Genomic DNA, 26,028 nt, shown 5'->3' with positions numbered 1-26,028 from the left:
TTATTGGGGTTCTTTGATATGCCAAATCTAACCGTGTTTTTAGATTTTTAATTTGGGTCCCGTTTTTTAAATTGGTCTTCATTGAGGTCCAAAGGGTCCAAAATTAAACTTAGTTTGATTTTAACAAAAATTGAATTATTGGGGTTCTTTGATATGCTGAATCTAAACGTGTGTTTAGATTTTTGATTATGGGCCCAGTTTTCAAGTTGGTCCAAGTTGGGGTCCAAAATTAAACTTTTTTTGATTTCAACAAAAATTGAATAAATGGGGTTCTTTGATATGCTGAATCTAACCATGAATTTAGAATTTTTATTTGTGGGCCCCGCTATCAAATTGGTTTATATTGAGGTCAAAAGGGTCCAAAATTAAACTTTGTTTGATTTCATCAAAAATTGAATTATTGGGGTTCTTTGATATTCCAAATCTAACCGTGTATTTAGATTTTTAATTTTAAGTCCCGTTTTTTAAATTGGTCTTCATTAAGGTCCAAAGGGTCCAAAATTAAACTTAGTTTGATTTTAGCAAAAATTGAATTCTTGGGGTTCTTTGATATGCTGAATCTAAACATGTGTTTAGATTTTTGATTATGGGCCCAGTTTTCAAGTTTGTCCAAGTTGGGGTCCAAAATTAAACTTTGTTTGATTTTAACAAAAATTGAATATATGGGGTTCTTTGATATGCTGAATCTAACCATGTATTTTGATTTTGGACATTGGACCATAATAGGTAAATTAAAAAAATTCAAGTTCTTAGACCACATTCTTTCTGTGTCAGAAACCTATGCTGTGTCAAATATTTAATAACAATCCAAATTCAGAGCTGTATCAAGCTTGAATGTTGTGTCCATACTTGCCCCAACTGTTCAGGGTTCGACCTCTGCGGTCGTATCAAGCTGCGCCCCAGCGAAGCATTTTATTAATTTTGGGTCCAGTTTTCAAATTGGTCTACATTAAGGTCCAAAGGGTCCAAAATTAAACTTTGTTTGATTTTAACAAAAATTGAATATATGGGGTTCTTTGGTATGCTGAATCTAAACATGTATTTAGATTTTTGATTTTTGGCCCAGTTTTCAAGTTGGTCCAAATTGGGGTCCAAAATTAAACTTTGTTTGATTTCAACAAAAATTGAATATATGGGGTTCTTTGATATGCTGAATCTAACCATGTATTTAGATTTTTTATTTGTGGACCCCGCTATCAAATTGGTTCATATTGAGGTCAAAAGGGTCCAAAATTAAACTTTGTTTGATTTCATCAAAAATTGAATTATTGGGGTTCTTTGATATGCCAAATCTAACCGTGTTTTTATATTTTTTAATTTTGGGTCCCGTTTTTTAAATTGGTCTACATTAAGGTCCAAAGGGTCCAAAATTAAACTGAGTTTGATTTTAACAAAAATTGATTTCTTGGGGTTCTTTGATATGCTGAATCTAAACATGTGTTTAGATTTTTGATTATGGGACCAGTTTTCAAGTTTGTCCAAGTTGGGGTCCAAAATTAAACTTTGTTTGATTTCAACAAAAATTGAATATATGGGGTTCTTTGATATGCTGAATCTAACCATGTATTTTGATTTTGGACATTGGACCATAATAGGTAAATTAAAAAAATTGAAGTTCTTAGACCACATTCTTTCTGTGTCAGAAACCTATGCTGTGTCAAATATTTAATAACAATCCAAATTCAGAGCTGTATCAAGCTTGAATGTTGTGTCCATACTTGCCCCAACTGTTCAGGGTTCGACCTCTGCGGTCGTATCAAGCTGCGCCCAGCGAAGCATTTTATTATTATTGCGATACTAACACAGTCGCATTATTCACATTAATAAAAACCTCGCAATAATTTCTGAATTTACAGTATTTGTATGTGCATTGTCCTCTTTCCTGAGGTAGACATTGTGTAAATGTTCAAACAATGTTTGGTTGCTGTCTAAGTGATGTATACCCCACATCTACTTTTATTCATAGGTATTTAGGAAAGAAGAGTTGGAAATGATAGCCAATCTGTGTAAGAAGTATGATTGTATATGTATATCTGATGAAGTTTATGAATGGATGATTTACGATGACAATAAACATCTCAAAATAGGTAAGAAAATAGTACTAATTCAATTTATACATTTTAACCGTTGGAAAGGCGGAGTATGTGGCAAAAACAAGTTGAACTTGTTTGTTATTGATGACAAAATTGAGGGAAAATTGGAGTTTGACCATTTTTTTTCTTTTTCCAGCCAGGAGCTATTACCCCCATATTGTTTAACAATGACAAATATGAGTGTTTTGGCAGCATCTTGTTATTTTATAAATAATAGTTTAGTAAGGCCATTATTTTTTACCTCTGACTTTAATAATCCCAACATTTTATAAATATTTCAATGATAATCAAGGATGATCACACGACATCACTATGTCACTTATCTGTTGGATTTACTGTGGATTCATTTATTTTTCGGGTGTACCTATTTTGTGGATTGAGGAAAAATTGGATTTTGCGTGGATATTTGATTTCGTGGTTTTGCCAAAGTCTGTATACAAGCCTCTAAAAAGTTGGTACTTCATCAAACATTTGAATTCATGGTTCATCGAACATTTGAATTCATGGTTCACTTTTTACCGCGAAATCCACAAAAATGTGGATCCCACGAATAATAATAAATCCACAGTATTTATAAAATATTGTTCTGAACAAACTTGAAAGTTGATGTTAATTAAGGTAAAATTGGTCAACAAATTAAATTGCACATTTTGATTGATTTAACGTGGTTTGAAAATGTAAATTGTATTAGAAACCTTAACAGCTTGATAAAATTCTTAAAAAATTCTTTTTAATATAGAAATAAAAACTGATAAATTTCCAAGAATAAAAAAAAATTAAGTTCTTTGTTTTAAAAGAACATTTACCCAATGTATTTTAAATGATTTTTAAATGTATTTGCTTAATTTCACATGAAAAAAACATGTAAAACATGTGTATGAAGTAGATGCTAGTTTCAAAGAAATTCAAAGCGCCATTTTTGTAGGTGTTAGTATGTTAATATGTAGATTGTACCACTGCATTGAGTGTTATACAATGATTCTTCACTTGAGACATATTTAAATTTTTATATTTAAAACACAGTTAAAATTTAAAAGTCTTGATGAGCAAAAACTGTGGAGAAATATCACAAAATATGGTGGTGAATTTTTTTTTTTTATTGATTTAATGATTTTATTTTAAAAAAAAATCTTTTCCAATAATATATTAAATAAAACTTTCTTTGAGACTTAATTAGGCATGGTCTTTTAATCCTGACATTAAACTTGCTAAATTAGAGGAAGATCAGAAAATTTTGAGATCATAAATGAAATTTGACCAGTGAAGCAGTGAAAACAACCGAACCACACATTTGATTATGAAAAATTAATGGAACGTTCGGGGAAAAGATAAACTGGCTAAGAAGTAGAGAACGTTGAATTTCATAAAACCTTCAGTGGCCATTTCTGTTATGGTATAGAACTACTAATTTGGCCCAGTCAGAAAGGACATAGAAGAAAGTAGTACATATTTTAAACAAAATAGTTCCTACGCATAGCTGTAACTTGTCAATAAGTAAAATATTTGGGTAATTTTGGTATCAAATGAAAGCTTAAGGACTTTGGGTCACCTTAGAACCTTGTAAAATGTTTCTTTTGAATAATGAAAAAATAGATGAAATTAAGATAGGAGGGCATATGTGCACTGTTGCTCAGATCAGAAGTACCTGTTTTTGTACTGCCAAACTTTCGGGAACCAGTGCACTCTTTTATGCAATTAAAGGTATGTTGATTTTTTCAGCACAAGTCAGGATAAGGTATAGTTTTGACTTGAAATGACTATCACTTTATTTGAACTTAAGACAAAATAGCTATGAATGCTTGAAGTTGTAGAATTTAACATAGAAAGCAATGGGGCTATGAATTAGTTGTGTTATTTCTTATCCATTTTCAGCTTCTTTACCTGGTATGTGGGAGAGAACAGTAACAATGGGAAGTGCTGGTAAAACATTTAGTGCTACTGGATGGAAATTAGGATGGGGAGTTGGTCCAGATCATCTGATTAAACCGATGCAGATCTTGCATCAGAACTGTATATACACCTGTCCAACACCTATACAGGTGAGTGATCAAGTTTCCATATTTGAATAAAATTCTGAGATGTACAACAATGAGACAATACCAAATCAGACAAAAAAACAAAGAGGCCAAGAGGTCAACTTGTGATTTTCAAGAATAGACAAATGGCTCAATAATATGTAAAGCTCTTATTAGCAATTTTAAAATCTAAAGGACTATGGTTAGATCCATTGTTTGTACCCATTGCATCATTGGTCGAATATCCTTTATTTAAGATGTTTTGGTGTACGCTTTTGTAATTTATTACCCAGAATGCAGTAGATTATGAAATAACGCATTGGGATTTTTTGTAGGAGGCAGTAGCAGAAGGTCTGGAGTATGAATTATCTGTTCAAGACAAGAAAGAAGAATGTTACCTGACCAGTCTTGCTCTTGAATTAAAACCTAAACGTGACGCTCTAGCTAAATCATTGACAGAAATTGGTATGATACCCACAATCCCTGATGGTGGATATTTCATGATGGCCGATATTTCTAATTTAAGTAAGATTTACTTAATATAGGGTTGTTCCAGAAAAAAAAAGTGGGAAGGTGCTGGGGTTTGGAAGACACTTTCTTTTCTGACCAATCACCCATGTAATTTTTAAAAGAAATGTGATGATTTGCAATGTAAATGTGTATGGATGTCTCTTAATTTGTACTTTTTCTTGGGGGGGGGGGGGGCAATTTTTTTCCTCAGAAGGAAATTCTCTTCATAAATTTTTTTTTTAGGAGGGGGAGTAAAAAAAAAAATTTTTTTTGGGGGGGTTAATTTTTTTTCCTCAAGATTTAAGAAATTGTCAATTTTCCAAAGAAAAAAATTAGGGGTCACAATTCATTTTGCTAATTCTTTGTATATAGTCTGAAATCAGATTTACTAAGTATTGTGCAACAGCACAGTGTATGGCACAACAGCAAGAAATCTTCAATTGAATATAAATTCAATTCATACAACCAATTTCAAGTTCTTTGACTACATTTATTCTGTGTCAAAAACCTATAATGTGTCAAATATTTAATTACAATCCAAATTCAGACCTGTATCAAGCTTGAATATTGTGTCCATTTTTGCCCCAACTGTTCAGGGTTTGACCTCTGCGGTCGTATCCAGCTGCACTCGGCGAAGCAGTTTATTTATATTATAAAATAAAAAAATAAAAAAAACTGTTAGTCTGATACATCCAAAACCAAGAGGATAAAATTTGTAAGAGAATTAATACAAAAAGGATTTCAACAAAATATCCAAAATGTCCAAGGTCAGATCTGCCAGAGGGAGTTTTACCTTAATTTTTGCAGAATAATAAGATGGTATTGTATAGACATAATATGTAAAATTTATTTTCTTCATTACAGACATAGATATTCCAGATGATGGCACTAAGGATCCTTATGATTTTAAATTTGTACGATGGCTGTGTAAAGAAAAGGTGAGTAACTGTCTCATGATGTGTAGAGAGTTTAAAAGTATTTGGTATTATAGACTGAAACTTAACAGAAAAAGATATATATTCAGTGTGAGAAAATTTCTTATTTTTCTAAATTTGATTAATTTGTCATTTAATAGAGATTGTTGCTGTTGACAGATTGGTTAAATCATGGTTTTAAAGACTGTTGTTTAGAATAGAAAATTTGATATACAAACAAAAAATTAAGTGTATAAATTGATTAGAAGGAACAGTTATTGACTGATGTTCAAATTTCATAAATTCTTAAGGAAGATACAAATCAAGGTAAAAAAACAAGAACTTAGAGAGTCACATGAAATTGAAAAAGAAGCAAGACCAGATACGTACACAGGATGTCTCCTGCTAAGCATGCACAATCCACCATGTGAATGTAGCATGAACTTTTAACTTTTTCAGAGATTATCTGTGATACCGCCCTCAGCTTTCTATAACCAGGAACATAAAAATCTTGGAGAGAAGTTTGTCAGATTTTGTTTTATAAAGGTAAGAACATAGCTTTACATTTTATAATAATTAATGAAATTCTTTAAAAAAAGCGTATGGTAGTATAGATTCTGATGAAAGGAGGAGTTTATGTTAAAAGAGTCATTATTTGGATCTTTAATTGGCAAAAAGTGTAAAAATTCATCCATCTTTTGAAAATTAAGTTGATTTATTTCTCAATGCATAGGATGATTAAGTCTGGTCACATTCAAGCAGAAATATTTATGATGTCACTGTGGTATCATGGATATAAAAAAGCCATTTTACAATTTTTTTTAAATAGTAAAATCAAATATGAGCCACATTCTTTCCTACAAGATATATTAATCACTTACTTTTTTTTTTAATAAGACATAGCTTTTTTGGTAAGTACATAGCTCATGTCTAAATTTCTAATGACAAGATCTAAGAACAAGGTTTGTTTTTGCATTTATTGCAGTTTTTCCATAAATTTAAGAAGTTTGATGACTTTAACCAAAATAGGATACAGGATTCAAATATTTAAAATGATATTTGACATACTAATGTCTTCATGAAAATATGAAGGATGTTATTTGGTAGATTTATAAAAGTTTTTAAATTCAAGGGGCCACAAAAAAGGTGTTACACCCTCTCATTTGAAACTATTACAGATGTTACTACCCTCCCATTTGAAACAACTACAGAAATTAACTAATATATGCCTCTGTTGTTTATAAATTCTCATAATAATGGAATTTTATTTGCTAATATATTATTTCACTGATGATTTTTTTTCCCCTTTATATTTGGTAGCCAATTTCATTTTGAACTTGGAAAAAATTCTGTTTCCTCACCAGAACCGTTAAAAATATAAAGGGAATTTCCACCTGCTTTTATTTGTCATGACATAGACTTGTTATATTAACGACTTTAGAAAGAAGCATGCTTGGTATGGGTTTGATATGACCGCAAAAAATTTTAACGGTCGTTAATAATAATAATAATAATAATAATAATAAATTCTTTATTTAAAGAGGGTAAAATCAGTTAGTTACAATAAACTAATCTTCCCTGAGGCCCTCACATACAAATTACAATAAAATCAAAAACAGATATTTACACATAGTTTATTTACAGTCAATTAGTTCAATGTAATATTACTAACATGATATAAGGCTGTTCAAGATGCACATGTAGTCAAAAAATCAAATAAAAATAAAAATAAAAGAATATACAAATACATTGTAGAAAACATAATCTTATCAGGACTGTGTTAAGTACTTCTTGATACTTTGTTTAAAAGTATAAGTGTTTTGAGCTTTACGCATTTTGTGTGGTAGTCCATTCCATAACACTGATCCAGAGTAAACAAAAGATTTCTTAAATAGCTCAGCTTTTGGCTAAGGAACTATCAGATTACCTTGAGTGACACCTCTCAAGGAGTAAGGATTATTATCTGATTTCAGTTTAAACTTTTGAACTAGGTACATTGGTGCTTCCATACGCATACATTTATATAGAAGTAAATATTTGTGGTATTTGATATTGCTATCACGTTGTCAACGTCCGAAGACATTTGGTTTCCAGACAATAACTTTAGTTTAAGTGTATGGATCTCTATGAAATTAAACCAAAAGGTTCAATACCACAAAAGGAAGGTTGGAATTGTTTTTGGGGGTGATGGTCCCAACCATTTAGGAATTAGGGGCAAAAAAGGGGCCCAAAACAAATATTTTTCTAGTTTCAGGACAATAACTTGTGTATAAGTGTTTTAATTGCTCTGAAATTGTACCACAAGGTTCAATACCACAAGTAGAAGGTTGGGATTCATTTTGGGGGTAATTGCCCAAACTGTTCAGGAATTAGGGGCCAAAAAGGGTCTAAAACAAGAATTTTTCTAGTTTTCAGACAATAACTTGTGTTTAAGTGTACAGATGTCTCTTAAATTGTACCACATTTTACAAAAAGAAAGTTTTCTTTAAATATTTTTTTTTTTTTGGGGGGGGGGGGGGGTAAAAAAAAAATTTGTTTATGGGGGGGGGGGGGGCAATTTTTTTTCCTCAAGATTTAAGAAATTAAAAAGAAAACAGATGTACCAAGTATTGCGTAACAGCACAGTGTATTGCACAACAGCAAGAAATCTTCAATTGAATATAAATTCAAATCATATAACCAATTTCAAGTTCTTTGACTACATTTATTCTGTGTCAGAAACCTATCATGTGTCAAATATTTTAAAATTACAATCCAAATTCAGACCTGTATCAAGCTTGAATATTGTGTCCATTTTTGCCCCAACTGTTCAGGGTTGGACCTCTGCGGTTGTATCCAGCTGCGCTTGGCGAAGCAGTTTATTCTCATTGTTGAAGGTCGTACAGTTGCCTATAATTGCTAACAAACTTTGGTGGATAGTTGTCTCATTGACAATCATATGATACCACATCTCATTATTTTTATATTGATTGATTGTTGGAGTTGAATGCCACTTTCAGCACTCTTGGCTATTTGATGGTAGCTAGACTTTATTGGCAGAGAAAGCAGGAGTGCCCGATAAGAACCACTAATTTTGGCAGGAAAACTGGCAATCCTAGTCAATTAAGATCCAAATTGAATGCACCTTGCCACAAGCAGGATTCAATTCACAACCTCCTTGTTGAAACGCTAGTGATCACTGAAGATGAACTTCTTTGACCACTCTGTCACTGAGAACCTTATAGAGAAATACTTAGAACATATCGAAATATGGCACTTCAATACTGTAAATTCAAAAATTATTGTGAGGTTTTTATTAATGCAAATAATGACTTGGTGATTATCGCAATAATAAGAACTTACATTCTGATATCTGATACATATATCTGTATGCAGAGTTTCCTGAAATTGCAATAATTAATCTCTCATTTTGTCCATGCTTCAAAAATCGCAATAATAGATGCACACAATAATTTTTGAATTTACAGTATAACTTTCTTATTATTTTTTTAATAAAGGATAATATTGAATTAAATTTTTTTTTTATCATTACAGAAAGATGAAACTCTAGCCAAAGCAGATGAAATTTTCAAGGAATGGAAAGCTTCACAAGGAAAATAAGCATTGATTGGTTTTGAAAGCGATTGGATGTTAATAGTGATAATTGGATGAAATGATTTGACAACCAAAGACAAAAATTATGAATTAAAATTATATTTTTTGTTATTAAACTGAATTACTGAACACGACCACGTTATTTAAAAAAAGGCAACTTGTATCTGATGGTGTTTTTTTTTAGCATAAATTGAGTTTGTGGACGTGAACAGTAACATTCCATGTTCACTCTGTGAGATCAGTAACTGCCCATCATCATACTGTGAGATCTGTTGATACACTTTATATTTCACATATTTTCAAAGCATTCTAGCATTTAAAAAAATGCCTAAATCCGTATATTTGATTACATTGAATGAAATCATGTTTTAATGGCTGTATATTTGTGAACAGAAAAATTATTTTTTTTGGTTTTTAGATTAAGCCTGGAATAAATCACCATTTACTGATGAATAAATGATCTAAATGGTTGTGTCACTTACATATGTTTACTTGAATTGTGATTCCAGTAGTAATTTATGTAGGTTAGATAACAGATACATACTGCCGCATGAGAGTAAGATTGACAATATTTTTCTATATATGTGAAAAAAAAAACCACACAAATATATGATACATAAGATAGTCAAAGAACTAGCTGTTAGGTGAGCAACAAGTTATTTTTTTTAAAAGAGAATTTGGAAATGATAAAGTATTAAACATGATTGGTAGGCTATGTTGACATTGCTTTAATAAACTACCAGAAACATTAATATAGTCAGCTTTATCAAATCCATTTTACTCTTCTAGTCATTTGTTGGTAAAAAATCTAAACTGTTATTTATTTATATTTTCACACTAAAATTTTGGAGGCTGAATATTAAACTGCTTTTCTTTAATCAGTGATTTTTCTTTTATCAAGTTGTTTATTCAAGCTTTGGTCAGGATTATTTTATTTGTAAAGCGCCTTTATATTTTTATTGTCATGAAATATAGGGCATCAGAATTTGTTAATATTGTAAGACCACAGTAAAAAAATTCAAGATTGTCATCCTTGCCTTTCTTTAGAATATACCAACTGCCTAAGAAAAAAAATATAGCTGAAGTTTGCCACTTGAAAGAAGGAAAGCAAGTTCATAAATTTAAAACAGTTCTTTTCTTTAGCAGAAGTGAAATGAAAGGGAAATTTGCTTACCTGCTCAAGTTTATTTTTGATTGAGAAACTAAATGTTATTTATATAGTCTTAAGGTGGTACATAACAATACAGGGAGATAACTCTGTAAAAATCAGCTGAACGTTTTAATCATGTTCTATTGTCAAGGAAATATTAAGATTCTTAATGATCAAAATTAGTGTTTGTCAAACTGCTATGTATCCAATGAAATTTTTCCAATAAAGTGTGTGGTACAAGTTTTTTGAAATTTTTATATTTTTATCAAAGGGTCAAAGTAAATATTTTGTCAAATTTTTATGAAAATTAAACGAGCCAAATTAATTTTAGTCAAGGTGTTTGGTACCACCTTAAGGTATCAACATAGTTAATGTATACAATATGTCCTGTTTCAATTATATCTGGATAAAATGTTTTACAGATTTGTTTTAAAGTCTTGTTATGGAAGACCAATGTTTGTTATTTTATGATAGACTGTGAGTTTGACCGTATGAATGGATATTGTCACTCTTTTTGGAATATTGATATTTGACTCTCAGTCAGTGTTGATCGCTGTTAATAATATTTAATTAGTAATAAATGGAAAAGAAATATGTCTGTGTTGTAATCACTTAGCCAATAATATTCTTTTATTTTCAAATCAAAGCTTCATAGGTGCTGTGAGCCTGCAAATTCCACTTGAACATCCATACTATAAATTTCATTTTTAACCGGATTTTCAAAGGAAATATCAGTTATTGATTTGGGGATGTACAGCGGCGGGCGTACGGGCGGCTGCCAAACAGTGTCTCTTCAATAACATGAAAACGCTGTGATGATTTTTTTTCAAATTTAGATATGTTGTTTCTTGTGACTAAATGAAGGTCAAGTTTAATATTCAGGATTTTAGTATTTCTCCTTTTTGAGTTGTCGCCTTTTTAATATCCAAAAGTGGTATTTTTAAATATTTTTCTCTTGTTATCACATTATGACTAAGCATATGGTAAATGTCTTATCTCACAATTATAATTGGAGTGACAGATTTATTTGAAAATTTTCTATTTCCTAAGTGGTGATGATTATAAGCTATATTATTAGACATTTTGAAATTAATTACATTACTAATTATTATATATGTAATGTTAGAGTACTATGTTAAATCATAGTTCTGTTCAAAGGGAAATAACCCTTCAGATTTGCAAGTATGATTTTCATTATTTATTAGCTCTGGGAAATATCTTAGCATATGATAATAGTTGGAGTGACAGATTTATTTGAAAATTTTCTGTTTCCTGATAAGATCTGTAGGACTATATTTAAAGTTTGAAATTTACTAGTAGGACTGTATAAATGAAGTTTAAAATTTACTGTTCATTATTAGACACTTTGAAGATAATTACAGATAAAGTTTTATAGGTTTTTAAGAGAGACATTTTGAAGTTAATAACATTACTAATAATTATATATGTAATGTTAGAGTACTATGTTAAACCATAGTTCTGTTCAAAGGGAAATAATCCTTCAGATTTGCAAGTATGATTTTCATTATTAATTTTTCTTTTCTTTGGTAAATTGTTTGAAGAATTTTATGGTGTGTTTGTTATTCTGTAAAAACTAATTTTCTGAGTGATATATGTATATAATTGTTTTGTTGTGTCTGTTAATTTTAATTTTTACTTGATCTTGTTTGGGGTTCCAGATTTGAAAATTCATTAGATAATAATCTATTATTTATAAGTTAAAAAGTTAAAATTAAGATAAGATAAGTTGCAGATCTATATTAGTATGTTACAAATGAAAGAAAAAAGTATTGGGAACTATCAACTATATATATATAAAGTTTGATTACACTAAGTGATAAGATAACACACATCTGGTAATTGTCAATGCAATCACCCAATTATAATTGGAGTGACAGATTTATTAGAAAACTATTAATTATATTTGATTATAATTTAAAAATGAATATAACATCATATATCTTTACATCATATCTAATTTTAGAGTCTATGGTTAAATCATATTTGATTTTAGATTTACATTATTGGTTCATGGAAATAAAGTTTTGAGTTATTTCCATTCGAACAGAAATGGTTTATGGTTTAACTAAGAAGTACTTCATCAAAAATTGAATTCTTGGGGTTCTTTGATATGCTGATTCTAGCAATGTACTTAGATTTTGGATATTGGACCATAATAGGTAAATGTTCAATTTCAAATTTTTCAGTTCTTTGACCACATTTATTTTGTGTCACAAACCCATGCTGTATCAAACATTCAATCACAATCCAAATTCAAAGCTGTTTTAAGCTTAAATGTTGTGTCCATACTTGCTCAACCGATCAGGGTTTGACCTCTGCAGGAAAATCCGGTTTGCTGTCTCTCTGACAGCCTCTTGTTTTTAGCTAGTTCGACATTACTTCCGATAATGTTTTGTAACCTTTTTGTCACTGACCAAACTACCATTAGGCAATCCATAAAGACCAGGGCAAAAACTAAAACTACAAAGAGTTAACCAGATTTCATACAGACCACAACCAACTCTTTACAATAATTACGATAATTACATAAGAACCCTTTCATTATAAGGTGTTAAATAATAATAAAAAAGGCAGTCTTGTGTTCAACAATCTCCTGGGAACTCAGGAATCCTTGTCTATTGAAATAGACGTATATTTTTAGGCATTTGAATTACTGGGAAAAGAACTGTGGACAACTCTGAAGTCATCCTTTTTTATGACCAGAAAGTGTCTGTGTAAATAACTCATTCTGTCAAAAAAATATTAAATGGTATTTTATACTTTCTGCAAGTCATGTAAACAACTTTTAATTCGGAAATATGTCCAGTCTTGAAAATGTAGCCATCATTGTCTGGATCAAAAACATACAACACAAAATGTGGTTGGGTTAAACCAGTTTTACATGTGCTCAAATCCTCTCTCTGTCCCCCCCCCCTTCTGCCAATCTAGACAACATGAAAAAGGTAACATAAAATAAAACTGCATAATCTTGCTACCAAACAGGATGACCATTCACAAGGAAATAAAAAAAGCACATTATTTGGAAAGCAGGGTGAAAATGTACTTGCAACAACAGGAAGTTAATTATGGTAGTCTTGAATGGCTGGTGTATGTTTCACAACTGTATCATTTAATATGCCTAAAATATGAACTTTCAATATGTTCAATGAACATAAAAAAATTCTTCAAACTTTTCTTTGGTACAACTAAACAGAATGACTTTATATTTAGTCAGCAGCTTGACAGTGATGAGTCGATACTTTGAATTTTTCAACTTGTTTATTAACCTTTAAATTTAAGTCACACTTTTCTCAAGTACTACTGAACAGAATGATTTCATATTTAATCAGCAGCTTTGCAGTGATGAGTTGTACCACACACTTTCTTCTTGTTTGTCATTTTTATTTAGAGAAAAATGAGCAAAAACACAGATAGATCCAAACTAAACTTGCATGTATGTATAGAATAAATCTATACCCCCAATCTATATACCTAACTGGGCAAGTTTGATTCTATGAAATGAAATATATAGGGTTTTTTGTCTTAAGAATTATCTTCCATTGAACTCTTAATATTGCTTAATAAATAAGCTGTGCCAAGAGTGCATAATACACCCTTATTGTGCATATTAAAATTGTTGCAAAAAAAAAAGGGTATATTTAGAAGTAAAATCAATTAGAAGGCATTTAATCAGAGGCAAATAAAACAGCTCTGTATAGAAAAACATGCATGAGGATACCCTTAGGCATATACATACAGCATCAAATATGACTTAAAAAGTCCCATAACTCTGGAATGACAAACCAAGAAAATTTCCAAAATCAAAAGCGAGTCTACATTCACCAATTCTTACAACAGTGTTAAGTTAGTATTAATTTGATCCAAGCATACTATAGTAAGTGCATATATTAAAAAAAAATTCCTTTTATTTATCTGAGAGTCAGTCACATAACTCATGAATGACATAATGGATTTATTTGAATTGTACAGCGAATTATGTGCACCAATTCCAATAATTTTGTAAACTTAACTCATGTTATGGTTCAACATGTAAAAAAAATACTTTATCTGACAGTTCAAGTCCCATAACTTTGGAACTACAAACTAGAAAAAATTTAAGAATTGAAAGGTAGCTTCCTTTTATCAATCCCATCAATAATAAGAAGTGTGTATGAGATCCATCAATGGCATACAAGAGTTAGTGTGCGATATGTGAAAAATTGCATTAAATATAACTATTAAAGTTCGATAACTCTGGAATGACAAAGCCAAAATTTTAAAAAATTGAGATGGAGCTTTCTTCTGTCAATCCTACTGTTCTTTTAAATATATGAGAATTGGTTTACACAGCTACTTTTGCATAGGTACTATTTCTGTACCAAAAATCTATAGTACTGGAAATCTACTTTAAATATTCAGTACTATTTTGTTACTTTTAAATTATTGTAATATTTAGGTGCCTGTATTTTACAGTACTTGATATGTATTTGAAATTTAAGTACTACAAAGTTTTGGTTACACCGTTACATTTTCAGCATTTTGAAAGTTTGTCTATTTCAAATCTCTTAAATTAAGTTATGATTTTCAAACATGGAATATTGTTATCACTGTTGGTATTACTTCTGTACCAAAAATTTTAAGTACAAATCAAGTACTGTTAAAATACAGGTACCTAAATATTACAAGAATTTTAAAGTAAAGAAATAGTACTTAATATCAAAAGTAAATTTCCAGTACTACAGATTTTTAGTACAGAAATAGTACCTATGCAAAAGTAGCTGTGTAAGCAAATTCAGTTATCTTATGAAGTGTTAAAGGATCAAAGTGCTGTCTTTAACTGGCGTATAAAAACCATACAAGTGTGCACACACTAAAGTGCCTTGCCTGCCTAACTGGTTTTGATGGTATTTTTTTTCCATTTATTGTCTCTACATTTCAAAAATTTACCAGAACTACATAAACGTATACTATACATGGGCCTCTACATATAACAGGCAATTGGGTTTACTCATTTGAATTGTTTCACCTTTTGGCATGTCTTGGTTTTTTATAGATTACTATAATGTATGGGTTTTGCTCATTGATCATTTAGCCTTTTCATCTAAATTTGGGTTTTTAATGTAAAATTATAATAACAGGTAAAAAAGCTTTTGTGAGACCTCGAAATTGAAAGTATTATCCTTTTTCTTGTTAATCAATAAAAAATCACAAAAACAATAATTGTGCATTGGTACTAGCTGTTATCAAAGGGAGACAATTCAATCTCAATCTCAATGTGTTTTAATCACAGGAGAGATAAATCTTGTTACATGAGGAGTTATCTCATCAACTATAGTCTATTTTTTAAAACATCTTCTAGGTATTTAGTTTGCTTACCCATGTTTTTGTAATTAGTTCCTCACTTTGAAACCGCAAAGTAAACTTTAATAAAAAACCTTAATACTTATTTGCTATGTAATCTTTGTGGATTTAAATAAAAAAGATTCATTATGGGGTAATAAGGGCGTCATCAAATAAATAGGCAAGAATGACAATTTAAGACATTAAAACATTCAAATTCAATTGAGTTTATGAAAGTCTGATTCTTTTTCAATTAATTCTATAGAAAATTTTAAAAGTGACTGAATTTATTTTTGCAGATAGGAAACAAATCAGGAAGTATAATATATTTTGTGGCCAAATGATGGGTTGTTAATGGGAGCAAGTCATTGTGACACTGATAAGGGGGTGGACAGAATTATGGGAACTATGGAATGAGAGGGCTGGAAATGGGAATTGGATAGATGAAAGCTGGAGTCAGGGTGGTGTTAACCGTGCGGAAAGGGTTGATAAAACTGGGATAATTCATGTTGACGAAAAAATAGGAGTGCAGAGGAACAGAATACGGAGTGAAGTAGGAGTTTGGGGAGGGAACTGGGAATCAATGTTTCCTGTCACCCCTTACTAATAGCCAAAAAAGAAAAGGGGTTGGGGTCATGCATGTATATGGAGCAATTCTGCAAGGGATGCGAACCACAGCTTGTTCTAGTTTGTGAACTGATAAATAAGAAGACTGATTGATGCTTAATGTAATAGCGCTATTTAAATAAAAGTGAAAAAAACAATGAAAACAATATATAATTTATTAAGTACAATTTGTATCATGTAGACCAAAAGTAATGGAGCATTGAATGACTGCAATAATTATCTGTTTTAAAAACGCATAAGGCAGATGCACTAACCTCATAGGGAGATTTTGGAAGATCACAGCTTCCCATGGTTGGACTGAACGTCAGTCCACAGACAAATCATCGATGATGATGCAAGTTTAAAACCACCTTGACTGGCTATATAGCCTTCGCCTAGTTAGCCCTGCATAGGGCCTTTTAATGTTTTTAAACAATTTAATTCGATATTATAATTCCAAACAATTTATATAAAATGATTAAGTCTTCCAACGTAGGTTATAAATGATAAGCACGGATGCAAATACTAAACTTTAGAACGTAAATAAATATCTTCAACAAATGAATTCAAAATAGCAATATCTATTCAATTTAACAAATAAGTACTGAATAAGTGTCATGTAAATCTTTAAATATAGAAAAACGCAATTTCTATTTTTTAATCAAGGGAAACAACAATTACATGATAATCCTATCTGCCAAATGTATTTAGAAACAGTTTGTTTTTATAAACAATTACTAATTAGAAAAAAAAACACACACACTGAAGATAACATGTGTTTTAGTTGCAACAACTTTATTGTTAATAAACAACTGCCAACCTGACAAGAAACAAACACTGGTTTGGAACAAACTATACACTACGAACGACAACTCGACCTAGTATGTTACTCTTATTTGTTGATAATATAAACAAAAATTGATTTAAAAAAAACGGTAATATGTAGCAATTAATAAAAATCAGAATGCCGTAGTAAAAATTATCAGGAAATTGATCTGCCTTGCCGCCCGGAGATGCCCATAAGTGAACTTGTACAAAATCATGTTTTCAGGGGAAGTGATGAATTGTCCTTGCCAAAATAACAATTAATTCAGGTAGCTAACATTGCTAACATATATTGATACCATGATAATACATTGATAATACTGTCTTGTTAAATATACCTTATTGTCAAAGAATGCAGCAATAGTGTCGTCATCGATGGCCAAAGAAAAAACCATGATGATAAAGCATGCAATTCTGGAAATTGACTGTCTCCGAAAATATTCAATTCTAAAATTGAATTATCGTTCTTTTCGCGCCAGACGACTATTGAAAAGGCTACTGAAATTGATGAAGGCTGTATGATGACCTCTAATATTCAACAACATTCTCATCCTTTGGTCTCTTGTGGATAGTGGTCTCATAAGCAACCATACCACACATCATTATTTATATATCAAGCCATAATCAAGGTCATATGAATCCTGTCAGACAGACATGTACATATTATCATACATGTATACTCAAAACAGTTAACACATTGCTTATAGTATCTGAGAAACGGACATAATCACAAGAACTTAACATTGACCACTGAACCATGAAAATGAAGTGAAAGTGACAATCATTGTATAAATCCAATATAGTTGACCTATTGCTTAATATCTGAGAAATGGAACAAATGAGGACAATAAACCATGAAAATGTGGTCAAGGAGACTCGAGGACAACAGACATATGCCAGACAAAAACTTCAGTACATTTGTATACAAGATGTAAAGTATCCAGGTCTCCCACCTTCTGAAAAATGAAGCTTTATACAAAGCTATCACTACCGTCCATGAATTAGCATCCCTATGTCTCACATTCTGTGGCATTCATAGCAAGCAAGCAAGACAAAAATCAAATATGAGTTCTAATATATATGCCAATCTCAAAATCTAAGATGGCTACAACTATGGTACATTTTTTTATGTTCATAAATAAACTCAACAAGTAATAAACTGTTGACACGGAGATATGTCTCGCTTGTTGGCAGAAAAAAAGAATATCTGATGGACAGCAACATTGCTGGACTTTGACCTAGGGGGCAGGGCCCTTCCGTGACGAAAAGGTGAGACAAAAACTATACCATAAGAAAGAGTACCAAAACTGAAAATCTTCATAATATTGTTTATTCAGAACAGTATAAAACATAAGATCAAGGATAATACATATATAAAATTTATGGGACAACTACATGTATAAACAAATTAAGATAAGTCTGTGGAGTTCATTTGTAAGATATTACCTATGGGTCAATCAAATTACAGCATTAGCAAAAACTGTGACATTGTTTTTTTTTAAATGCTGTATATATTGTTGCAGGGATCTTTTTATTTCAATTATTTATAAAATATATTTTTATTTTCTAAATCAATTTTTTTACTGGACTTTATATTCCATTTTTTCTTTCTTTCTAAAAATAAATTTGTTTCCTAGCACACAAAATTCTGGTTACATTATTTTATAGAATAACCACTTCTGTTGAGCTTTGGAACAGCAAGGGAAGCAACAAATGGTCTTCTGTAAATTTTGAATGATTTCTTTTATGAACATAAAACATAAAATAAGTCTTGTTATTTAAAATTATTGGTATAAGATAGCCTTCAATTTGATTAATCAGTATTACTTGATTGATTTTGCCTGATTGAACCTGACCTCAGTGGCTACATGAGGGTCGTAATTGGGGTACCTTCATGACAAATAATGGTTAAAAAATCTTCCCAAATGACGTTAATGGTAACTTTGGTGCATGACAATAAAATGTAAAATTGAGAATGAAAATGGGGAATGTGTCAAAGAGACAACAACCCGACCATAGAACAGACAACAGCAGAAGGTCACCAACAGGTCTTCAATGCAGCGAGAAATATAACTAAAGGACATTCTGTTTACAAGGAACATAAGGATTCATATCTAAATGGTACTCCTTTGAAAATAATGAGAATAAAAAAAAAATTAGTAAATTAAAAATCAGTTAGACTACCTACAATACTTTAAAACTTTTTAAATTGGATATCATTAAGTTACATAGCTGTTTACACACATATCAGGTGAAAATTAATAAAGTATTATGTAATTGATCTCATATACTTTCATCATAAATCTTTAAGTTACTGTCCCTGCTTGACAATATACAATTTCTTTACCTAAAAACTGAAACCATGAATGTGTTAACCAATTTTCTTGAAAGTGGTCAATTTCCTTTCTAATTCTATCAAGAGCTGTTTTAAATAATATCATTTGATGAAACTTAATTTTTTCTGGTGAAATCTAAGGTCAAGGGTCAAGTTTTGAAACCAGCTGATTCTTCTGTTCAATATAGATTTTGAATAAACAGCTGAAGATAAAAATTCAAATATGGGTACAATGACTAGTTGCAAGAAAAATTGGTTAATACATGTTTGGTTTTGGTTGTAAAAATTCATTTAAGATCAAAGGTTTACCATTTAGCAGCAGTACAACTTTCAACTTAAATTAATTCCTTAATGTCAAACTTAAATATTCAACATTTAACTATTTTGTAAAAGACATTTTCTACTTGCATGCACATGTATGATTAAAAACATTGACTAGAAAAATACCTGTACAACTGAAAAGCTTTAAACATGCGCAGTTCATTCAAAATTTGACAAAGATATCTGAAAACATGATTTAACATGATGGTTTCTTCACTTTTTTTATGAAAATAAAGCCCTAATTTGTGTAAAGGAAATTGTTAACAACTGCTATTGCAATAATGGACTTCAGTAAAAGAGATGCAAGATTTTGTGAAGATAAAAAAACTCTTGACCAAACCCCTCTAGGATTTTAGACTAAAAAATTCATTCAATTTAGAAGAATGAATCTACAAAGAATACCATAAATGGTAATTTTTTGCAGCAGCATCCAATTTGCAAATTGATTGATTGTCCAAGTTCTTATCGATGAGACAGCAACTCAACAACACAATCTGACCAAAATTAGACATCTAGAAGTTTACTCCAAAACCAATATAAGTGCTCTTTATTTTCTTGCAACTGATCGTATTAATTTGAATTTTACCAAGATACAAAAGAAAAAAAAATTTGGTATGATTACATATGAGACAATTACCCAACAGTCATCAATGACCTTGATATAAGCAACTAAAAGTCACTGCACAGCCTTCAAAATTAAGCAAAACCAACAAAAATGTGTTTGTTATTGTATATCAATATTTACCAGGTGATTAGGTTAATTTTACCTCAGATTTACCCCAGTTAAACCTGATATTGTGTAAAACAGCTCTTCATAAAATTAAAAATAGAATTGACTTAGCTGCAAGAAAATGTTAAACACCTGTATAAGGTTTAAAGTAAAATGATCCAAATATCTATAAATTATAAATTTAAAATATCAATTTTGATAGTAATTGATAAAAATCTTGATCATATATATTATTTTATTAGAATCAAGAAATAATTGTTTGAATGTTAGTAATTAAAGTAAAGTTTGTGTGTTTATTACATAATGTACAACATAAATAAAAGAGATATATTGTTCTTTTATACATATATTTTCATAATTACATAAAAATTTACTTATTATTTTTTAGTGTAAGAAAATAAATAATATATATTCATTTATATATACAATACAAGTTTTTTTTGGAAAAATTGAAAATAGCTTATGGTTTCCAAAGCAGTACTAAGAATGCATTTAGTTTTGAATGTACAACACAGTCAGTAGTTGCTTCAGTAAATGTAAGGGTTATTGTCATATGTCATTTATTAATGTTTATTGTTTTTACTGCTTCCGTTTAATTTATTCACAACTTTATAGATTCAGGGCGATTTAGAGTTTGACATACTGTGTACACACCTGTCTAATTGTGAAGATTGCTTGTAGATTTCTTTTGGACATTTTTGTTGATGGATTGCTGTCTCATTGACATATACCCCTTATCACTGTACCAATTTTCACACAATCTAGAAGAAAAGTAGTTTCTTTTTTTCTTATTTTTTTACTTACAAAGTAAGCAAAATGTTTGTTCTTTGTAAAGGAGGTACATGTGATTTACACATATGTACAAAACAAGCTGAATTTGTTTACATAATATTCTATTTTCTTTTTCTTTTTTTCAAATTTTTATTCGAGTCCATAAAAATTTAGCTCACGAAATTTCAAAACGTTATTACAATCAAGCCAAGAGAATTCCACACTATATATCAAATAGCCAAAATAAGAAATGTCGTTTGCTTTGAAAATTTTAGTCAATGTTATCAAGAATTATGTTTTATAAACATTCTGTAGACTTTATTTCTCTTATGTGTTATATATCACCTTAAATTCATGGTTTGCCCTTGAACTTCATGAAAACAGGGCCAGATCCAGGAAAATGGTTTTGCTATGAACATTGAAGGTGGTCACCAAGGTTAATCCAATGAAAAAATGTCAAATTTTGCAATTTTTGGTAAGGAATTTTTGGGGATATTTTCTGCTTCTCCAATAATTAAAGGATAACATGCTCATCACCTCACACTCTGATTCCACTCTGCCTCAAATTGTTATGAATTCATAGATCATCACAACCAGTTAAAGAAAAATTATGAAAATATAAAAATGCAAAGATATGGGGTTCATGTATGTGAGACAATATACTGAGTAAAATCATATGGGTTTCAGCGAGCTGAAGGAACAATAAATATGACGGTGAAAGATCATATAAACATTTTTTATTTGTATAAATATGATTAAAAGTGCAGATATTTAGATACATCCATATAACTAAATTATATCTCTTCAAGAAATGAAAAAAATAAATACAACAACAAAATATTCATTGCACCAACTAATACAGGATTGATCAATAAAAAAAGAAATTAACATAGATCAACAATGTAGAGGTAATAACAGTTTTCTCTTAATAATTTTAATACATGAGGGGAGGGCGAGACCATTTTCAGGACGCCAGGATCGGCCGATTTTAGCAACGGGAAATCGGGATTGCCTTGTTTAAAGATGGGGAATTCGGGATAGAAAAACATCGGGATGCGGGAAAGCCACGTTTTTAGCCATGGGAAATCGGGATTTTTATGTTGAAATATAACGGGATTGACAAAAAACTGTACCTAGGACAGATAAAAGTGCCATTTTCATTATACTTCAATCAGAATCGCATCTAGAAAGAGAGTAGATCCAGATCAGAGTACATGTAACAGTAAGTTTAGAGATAAGCTTTGAGCTCACATCAGGTCCTCAATTACTTTACGAATATCATCAAGACTGGCTTATTATTTATAGCACTAACACTGTACATTTTGAAATCTCTAATGGACCAAAAAAAAAGAAATTTCACAAAATTGTTAAAGTCACGGACTATCTTGATAATTTTTATTTTTAAAACATGTTTTCTACATAAAATAAGTTTAACTTTCTACTTTTCTAAATTGTGTCCCCACAAGAGCCTCAACATTAATTCATACCTGTCAATCACTACTAGAAAATTGACCCATTATTCATCATTATTGATTTTCCCAAGGTTGGTCGATCAGCTTCTTGTTGGTGATCAGTTGTGTAGTTGCATACAGCCCTAAGCATAATCATTTATCCTAACAAGTATCTTAAAATCGGGTATTTTTTTTAATTTTATAATATAAAGCAGCGTTTCGACTACTTTATAAATCTCTCAAGTGACATTTGTAGTTCTGTTTATGTCTGCAAATTGGTTGATCCTTCGTTCAGTGGTTTTTCGAATGGTGACTCAATAGATTCAAATTTCTCTCCGTTAAAAAACGATTCCAGTGCTTGTCATATAGGTTCTTGTATTGACTTGAACTGGAATTTGGCAAATTTTCTGACTGGCTACTGAAGATTTATGAGAACAAAAATGCTTATATGCAGCTTGACGTCACGGTAATATTGATAATACATATTCAGATTGGTTACGCTGAAAGACTTTGAACATCAATCATACCCGAGACATTTAAATCGTAAGCATTGAAACTTTAAACTTTAAAATTGGGGAACAAATTAATCGGGATCGGGATTTTTAACAAAATATGTCCGGGATTTCGGGATTTTCTGATTTTAAAACCGGGAAATCGGGATGAGACCCCCTCTCCCCCCCCCCCCCTCATACATGTTATCACCATCGACATTTCTAGAGTTTAACATTTATATAATGTACACTTAATCCTCGCAAAAATGTATACATATATTCCTGCGATTATCTGACAGATGGCAAATTTCACCTTATATATCTTATATATACTGACCTTTAATATGCTGTTGTCTTCGTTTGCAAGAAATAATAAATATATGAGTTTTTAAGTTCCATGAATTTAAAACGGCTAGCCATAATTTTATGACATTAGGCATTATTATGTATGCAAAACAATCACTTTTGGTATGTGACATCAAATGTTTTCTTAAGTGATGAATGATTTTCTCTCTCAAGAAAACGATATATTTCTTGCAATTGCAGACAAACTTAAATTCTTGAATTAAGTGATTCACATCAGGTAAAACTTGTAATAACTTTGGTAGTTAATGAATGTAGTGGAAAAATGTGATAATTATATCTTTTTTCAATTGTTAAAATTAAAACAGCATAAAAGCAGGTCACCATTGTCCAAATTTGTTAATGGTAATGGTGAACTTTAAAAAAAAAAATTATATCAAATTTATAATTGTTGAAATAAATATGGCTCAATCGGCTAAAATTACTTAAGCAATTTTATTACAACACCGGCAGTGACTAGACCAAAAATATAAAACATTTCAGAGCATGAAAACCAAAACAGCCTAAACATAACAAGCAACACAGTACAAGGTCAACTTTTGGCTAGTGCACAAGTTCTAAATTTACAGTCCTAATTCTTATTAATACTTCCCATACTACTTAAGAAAATTTGAAAGAACATAAGTAATATTTTTTAATTTCCTTTTTTGTTTACAATTTTTTGTTAATATACAAAATAACTGCATGTAAGGAATTATTTTACATTTAGCAATAAGTGTAAAAAAAATATTAACAACACAGGGTTACATTCAGTACAAGATCATTAACTGTAATATATTTATAAATACAGACTTAAAAACATTAAATAAATTTCACAACAATGTTTACACTGAATTCATTGTTATTCCTGGGATTCTAACTTTTCGTGGATTTTATGGGTAAAGAATTTCAAAATTCCTTGTTGGCATCTATGCAGAATCTGTGAAAACGACAAAATCACGCATCCACAAAGTAACAAATTTTCCTGGTTCCAAAAAAATTTGAACCCATGAAAATAAATGAATTCACTGTCAATGATGTATTTTTAAAGACAGACTGAAAACTGAAATAAATTTCACAACATTTTATAACTTTGTCTTGATTTTGCAGAGAAAAAGACGAAACTAATACCTTAAATAACAAATAAATGGTTTAACATATCCAATTTTTGCCATAATCCACATAGTAAAAGACAAAATCCAAAAACTTAAATATATGTAACAAACAAACTTTAAACACGTCTTTCATTTTCTTTGCAAAATCAAGACAACTTCCATAATCACATTGAGAAAAAAATAACATTTCAATACTAGATATAGATCTGTCCAATATGGACTGAGTTGTCATTAAAGCACTACCATGCATTTTAAAGTTCTATCTTGGATTGGACAACAGTTTAATTCTGCTAACAATTTCTCCACGGCACAGAGGACATTGATTAAGTGGTTCTGAGCATTTCTGACAAGTACACACATGTCCACACTTCAAAAATATGACATCAGACTGAAAATAGATCAGATAAAATTATGTTTAAGATATTTTCACACAAAGTTGAGAAATAGTGAGTCGTTTTAGGAATTAGCTTTTCTATGCTATATAAGTTCTCCAATTTTGAAAAGAAAATAATAAGTAAAAAATAATACTGGGTTTTCAATGCTAAAATATATATAAGCATAATTTCAACGATATGAAAATATGGAGATATTGTATGATTGTCTATGTTCAACTATCCAACACAGTCTAACTTTAGGCCTGAGGGACTCAAAAATTTTGCCCTATTTTCTGTTTATCATTTGGTGCTGTGACCTTAGCTTGACCTTTAACCTTGTGACATCAAATTCAATAGAGGTCTTCTACATCCTATTTTGGCTTTACCACACTACATTCGGTAAAAGCTGGATAAATGATTCCAAATATAACATCCAGAAACCAATTTCAGTATATTAATAGCTGATGTAACCTTGACCATTGACATAGTGACCTCAAAATCATTAAAAGTCTTTGTTATCCCACAGGTTATGATCACATTATATTTGGTAATAGTTGGACAAATGGTTAAACAAATAACATTTTGAAACCAGGGTGTCATTAAGCCAAATCTCAATCTACCAATAGCTGCTGTGACCTTGACCTATTAACCATAAGGTCAATAGGGGTGTTTTTAATCTCATGGGGTATTATCTCAAACCAAATCTGGTAAAATTGGGATAAATGATTCAATAGATAACATCTGGAAACCAAAACATTTTCAAAGTTTCAGTATATTAATAGCTGCCATGACTTGGACCTTAGACCTATTGACATCGACATCATTCATCTTCTTCCTCACTCCATGAGATATTATAAATGTAATGGCAGACAAATAAAATCATAATAAATTCAATTCTTTCAACTCAAGTGAATACATACACTCCTACATGTTAACTTGAACTTGAACTAAATTTATTCATCATTCCAGATCATTTTTATTCTTTCTGTTAAAATACAGAATGAAATACTTTATGCTTCATTATCAAATTTAAACATCATTCTCTTTATTG

The 26,028-nt window shown here is 30.5% G+C and overlaps 2 protein-coding genes and 1 long non-coding RNA gene across 4 annotated transcripts in view; 2 read left to right on the top strand and 1 right to left on the bottom strand.

Annotated features, from left to right (window-relative positions):
- LOC127729979 (kynurenine aminotransferase-like) overlaps nt 1-10,870 on the top strand; it is a 43,364-nt gene extending 32,494 nt beyond the window's left edge. For both annotated transcript variants that reach the window (XM_052237979.1, XM_052237980.1), the window contains 6 exons: nt 1,967-2,087; nt 3,966-4,132; nt 4,444-4,633; nt 5,483-5,556; nt 5,992-6,078; nt 9,067-10,870. In XM_052237979.1, the coding sequence (XP_052093939.1) occupies nt 1,967-2,087; nt 3,966-4,132; nt 4,444-4,633; nt 5,483-5,556; nt 5,992-6,078; nt 9,067-9,132 (705 nt within the window). In that variant the 3' untranslated portion in view covers nt 9,133-10,870. The remainder of the gene's footprint in view (nt 1-1,966; nt 2,088-3,965; nt 4,133-4,443; nt 4,634-5,482; nt 5,557-5,991; nt 6,079-9,066) is intronic.
- LOC127729991 (uncharacterized) overlaps nt 1-26,028 on the top strand; it is a 99,505-nt gene that overhangs the window by 43,974 nt on the left and 29,503 nt on the right. The window lies entirely within an intron of this gene.
- LOC127729976 (E3 ubiquitin-protein ligase LRSAM1-like) overlaps nt 18,361-26,028 on the bottom strand; it is a 53,087-nt gene continuing 45,419 nt past the window's right edge. Inside the window, exon 23 of the mRNA XM_052237975.1 lies at nt 18,361-24,991. Coding sequence (XP_052093935.1) covers nt 24,863-24,991 — 129 coding nt within the window. The 3' untranslated portion in view covers nt 18,361-24,862. The remainder of the gene's footprint in view (nt 24,992-26,028) is intronic.

This window comes from Mytilus californianus, unplaced genomic scaffold, assembly GCF_021869535.1.
Source record: "Mytilus californianus isolate M0D057914Y unplaced genomic scaffold, xbMytCali1.0.p SCAF_2, whole genome shotgun sequence".
In the NCBI taxonomy this organism is placed as follows: domain Eukaryota; kingdom Metazoa; phylum Mollusca; class Bivalvia; order Mytilida; family Mytilidae; genus Mytilus; species Mytilus californianus.
This window is presented reverse-complemented; position numbering and strand designations above follow the sequence as displayed.